The sequence below is a fragment of the Meleagris gallopavo genome, chromosome 4, assembly GCF_000146605.3.
Source record: "Meleagris gallopavo isolate NT-WF06-2002-E0010 breed Aviagen turkey brand Nicholas breeding stock chromosome 4, Turkey_5.1, whole genome shotgun sequence".
NCBI classification, from domain to species: Eukaryota; Metazoa; Chordata; class Aves; order Galliformes; family Phasianidae; genus Meleagris; species Meleagris gallopavo.
The window spans coordinates 40749435-40754357 of record NC_015014.2 but is presented as its reverse complement, the minus strand read 5'-3'; the positions used below and the strand labels follow the sequence as shown (position 1 = coordinate 40754357).

Here is a 4923-nt window from a genome sequence, read left to right as displayed (position 1 = left end):
TAGCTACATAACACTATATTTACTTCTCTGTTCACCAAAGATGTCCTATGCTCTTCTGTCATTGTATCACCCCGCAGAGCTGCTTGAGTGTTTTTTGATTCTACCTGAGATTCCTTAAAGATGGAACAGTCAAATTTCTGCAGGCACTTCATTCCACCTCCGTAATTTCTCTTCAGCACCAATAAGCATGATATTCTCTACATTGAATTCAGGACTCCAGAAGGCAAGAACAGAATGACTCGTTTTTTGAGCCTTGACTAATACAATAAAATCCAGATAATTCATCACCACTCAGGAACTGATGATACGAACTAATAAATCACCAGTGATTTACCAGATATATAATTTTTACAAATAAAATTTCATTCAGTTCTGAGGCACAGTAGAAGTTTATTCTCTGAACTTGTAGTAATACATTGTATCTGCTAATATGAAATTGTACAGCTTGCTCACCATCTCATTCATGGTATGACTATATGGGTTGCTGTTTATTGCAGATTGTGCTGAAAATAATCCAGAGCAGTTGTTACTTAAGAACTGCTGTAAATGCTTACAAAGGAGAACTACATTTATCAGAGATTTTTGCTTCATTTTCATACGTGTAGTCATCACTAGAAGAGAAAAAAACTTGTGGCAAGTAGAAGAATTGTTCACTTGTACTCTTAAAGCAAAAACAGACAAAAAGTCCCCTGAAAAATACAGAAAGCTTTGAGACTACTGGTTATTTCACAGGTGCTATGAAAAATAATCAGCCGTCTCCATCAAAAACATTACTGTTGTTAGCACCTTCATTTCAGGGTTTTTGCATTGTTGCAATAGAATAGCTTCATCTGAGGAGATAAGGAACCAAGACATGATGTTCAAAGTTTTGCAATTCAAAAATGAACATGAAATTCTCATGTACAAGAAAAGTAGAGTAACTTATGTCTATTAGAACATTGTATTTGATTAAACAATCAGCAACAACATTTAAATCCAACAAATTGCAGGACTGCTATTGAAACATCTGATTTAAACCATATCTCAGTTCAAATAGCTTGGAAGTTTCTGGAAAAACAGAACCTTGAATTTCCTTTCAGTCTGTTATGGTTTTTGGTCTCCTCTTCAGCTGAACCCAGATGCCATTATTGGGACGAAGAATTAGTTCTCCTGACAGACCAAGCTCTTCTGGCTTTTGAGAACAGTCCACCCAAAAGCGCCGCAGGATGAGGGCTAGAAGAGTTTTCTCTTCCATTTGTGCAAAGCGCTGGCCTACAGATTACAGTGCAGCAAAAAAATGTGTTACTGTCATGTTGCAGCCACACTTGCCTGTTCACAGTGATACCCCTAGGAACACAGGGCAGAAAGGACTATGTGGGCTAAAATCAAGTCATACAGATACTGCTGAGGTTAGTACTATTCTCTGCATGACGTCTCTGTCATTTCTTGGCCAACTTACGGCACATTTTTCTTCCTATAGTCCATAGGACTCAAACACTGAACAGGAGACTAACAAAAATTTACAAGGATCTAAAACAAAACACAATCTCATCACTTCTCTTGGGACCAGGAAAGGGAAGAATGACCACAGCATGAGATGGTGCAGCACAAGGACAGCAGGAAGAGTCTTATCTTGCTCCACAGTGAACTGCTTTGCCATCCCAAAGCAAGGAACATTAGTCTGGAAGCAGTCTTCTCCTGACACAGCATCTGCCATGATAGACAAGCAGTAAAGAGGAAAGACCAGACTGATACGCATTGGGCCTTAGGAAGAAAAGAAACCTTTAGGGAGAAAAAAAAGTGTTGCAGCTCAAGCACAAGGCTGACAGGGGAGACAACACTCAGAAACTTGGGGGGCCACCAACAGGCACATCAAGTCTCCAATTTCTTATACACTCACTGCTGCCATGGTCACCACACTACTAGCAGCATTGGTACATTATGAGGTCTTCATCTTCAGCTACGTACCAATGCAGTTCCTAGGGCCAGCAGAGAAGGGCACATAAGCATACGGGTGCCTTCCTTTACTATTTTCAGGGAAGAAGCGCTCAGGTCTGAATTCCTCTGGCTCAGGGAAGATCTTGGGATCTCTGTGCAGCACATAAGTTAAGATAAGAACATTTGTACCCTTTGGTAGCTTATATCCACCTGGAAGAAAACAAGGAGAGAAGGAAATAAAACAACAACAGCAATAAACAAGGCTAAACCACAGCAGGGAAAAAAAGTGATTTCCTATAAACAATCACAGACTTAAATAAACAAACAAACAAAATACCTGACCTTTACTTGGGAAACACTTCCACTAAAATTGCTGGAATGAAAGTGCCAAACATCAGTAAACTGAATGTTACTTACGAATATAGCAATCCTCTTGCAAGGAACGTGCAAACATGGGAACTGAAGGGAACAGCCTCAGGGCTTCTTTCACAACACACTCAAGGTATCGAAGTTTCTTCAAATCATCCACTGTAACAGGACGCTCTGTGTTGCCTACCCAAAAGAAAATAGGGATGGAAGGGGAACAAGATGGGTTCACTCTGGTTAAACATGAACATCCCATCTCCCTCCAGGAGTTGAGATCGTAACATACAAGCATCAAACAGGAAAAGGTGATAATACAGACACTGAATATATGCCTTGCCCCACGAGTATTAGTTGGGCTGTCTCCTACAGACCATCCAGTAACAATCCCCACCACACCCAGATACTGAAATCTCCACGTGACCACAAGACCTGTTCCTACATGCAATTCTACCTCTAGGCTAACAATGATTCTATCAAAGCCCCATCCACAAATGCAAGAATTACCATAACCCTAATGAAGGAGTAATGAAAATATACCGAACACCTCATCCAGTTCTTGGTGAACCTTCTTCTGGGCTTCAGGATGATGACCAAGCAAATATAGGACCCAATTCATTGCAGCTGCTGTTGTATCATGACCCTAAAAATCAAGATATACAAAGACATTCACTTCAACTCTGTACTTGGGCACAAGTATGCTAAATAAATACAGCTAGCAGGGTAAGTGAGCACTATTACTCCAGCAACCTTATGGAAAAAAAATAAAATAATGAGTGAACTCTATTCTACACATACAAGATGATTCAGGATTCATATTGTGTGCCTGAAAGCTGACAAAAAGTGAAAAACTGTTGAAATAACCCAGGAAAAATCCTTCTTTTTTCTACTCTGCCTCTTGAAAATTGCATTAATTACCAGGATCTTTCCCTTGTATATTGTCTCAGATGATGATGCCTGCTCCTTGCTCCTTTTCAGGAATCCAGTGACAGGCTCCTATGGTTCTACATAGGTCAGTAACTCTTGCAATTTTTCCCCTTCCTGCTAAGTGTCAGATAAGCTGTTCAGCAAGGTATATCAGAGCAGTATCTCTGTATATTTAGGCAATGAAATAGATGTATAGTCATCTTTTCTTTTACTGTTCAGTCTGTGACATCAAGTGCTGGTGACTGATACAGTACATGTACCAGAGACACTATCTGTAATCTTCAAAAACTTTACCCAGAATGGTCTAATTAGACGCAGTTGAGTAGTCAGACGATGAGATACTATTTGGTTTCCTAAGAGAAGTGCTCTCAGCACTGCATAAGAACAGGTGAAAGGATAGGGAAAGAGAACAAAACAAAACAAACAAAAAAAACAACTGATGGGAACAGAAAAAGTAAAAGTTGACCATCAAATTAGTTTGGCACCAAAGAATTCCATTTATTATGTAGTGTCATATGCTATGGAGTATTTCAGGAATGGTAAAACATCAAGAGTGTGGCATTAACACAATTCTGAATTAAGCTCCTCTGAGACACAATTATGACAGAACCAGGAGGCTACCGCCACAAGGCAAGAAAGAACTGAGAAAGATGTGAGGCATAACATAGAAAACATTTAGAGCATGGATGAGGCTTGTAGCAGAAGCTGAAGCTCCATTTCATTCATTAAGTTCTTGTTATGTCTTATTACATATCTGTTTGTATAAAGAGAGCCTGTTTGTGTAGGCAGGACCTGCCACATGTACTGTTCCACGTTTTGTCCAGGCATAAAATAGACAATTTATCCCCTACTGGTGTTTCTTCTTAGGATTCTAGGGATAAAATAACTTGATACTAAAAGCAGCTTCCCAAACTAAGAAAAGGAAGGGTTGCTGCCTGTAAGAGATGAATCTTGCATTCTGAAAAAAAAAAAAAAAAAAGAGAAACAAAACACAATAGCTTCCTTTGGTACCTCAAACATGAAAGTATCCACTTCTTCACGAATGTCCTTGTAGCTGAGTTTTTTCCCTTCATCATCTGTGGCGTTCAGCAGCATGTCCAAGAAAGCTTCTCTCTTTTTGGATCCACTTTTTTCTTCACTGCTCACATCAGTATCGTGTTTTGTTAGCTTGGTGTTTTCAAGTTCTGCAACCTTTTCTGCAATGACCTGAAATTAAAACCATTTTATTGGATATGATGCATGCAGGTATACGTACAGCCTACACCACACAGAATTGTCTCAACATGTTAAAACACCTGTAGCAGTCCACATGAGGTAGGTCTAATTAGAATAGCTGTTATTTTCAGCTTTTAAACCTTAGCTGACTTTATTCTAGTAGAAGAAATATGTCCCTCTTGTCCCAGTCAGAGAAGACTACAAAAATATGAACAGAACAACCACCAAGAAGAAATCTAACCCAACCCAATCACTCAAAAAAAGGACCATTTTCCAGCCTCTGGGAAACTCAGAAGATGGAAGAAAATCCAGGGCACTCCACAAGACTACATCAGAATTATATATAGCATGACTGGAAACACTACACTGAAGGCTCCCAGCTTTTCTCTGGTATCAGAGTGATGTTTGACCTTACTCTTTTTAGGTCAGTGTGATAGATGGAGAGCTTCTATCAAAGACAGAAAAACAACAAGAAGAAGGAAAAAAAAAAAATCAACAAGA

The 4923-nt window shown here is 39.4% G+C and overlaps 1 protein-coding gene across 1 annotated transcript in view; it reads right to left on the bottom strand.

Annotated features, from left to right (window-relative positions):
* Positions 1-370: 370 nt before the first annotated feature.
* LOC100549160 (cytochrome P450 4V2) overlaps positions 371-4923 on the bottom strand; it is a 12557-nt gene continuing 8004 nt past the window's right edge. The window contains exons 7-11 of the mRNA XM_003205775.4: positions 4219-4413; positions 2821-2923; positions 2335-2469; positions 1948-2127; positions 371-1251 (exon numbers count right to left, since the gene is read on the bottom strand). Of these exons, the coding sequence (XP_003205823.1) occupies positions 1076-1251; positions 1948-2127; positions 2335-2469; positions 2821-2923; positions 4219-4413 (789 nt within the window). The 3' untranslated portion in view covers positions 371-1075. The remainder of the gene's footprint in view (positions 1252-1947; positions 2128-2334; positions 2470-2820; positions 2924-4218; positions 4414-4923) is intronic.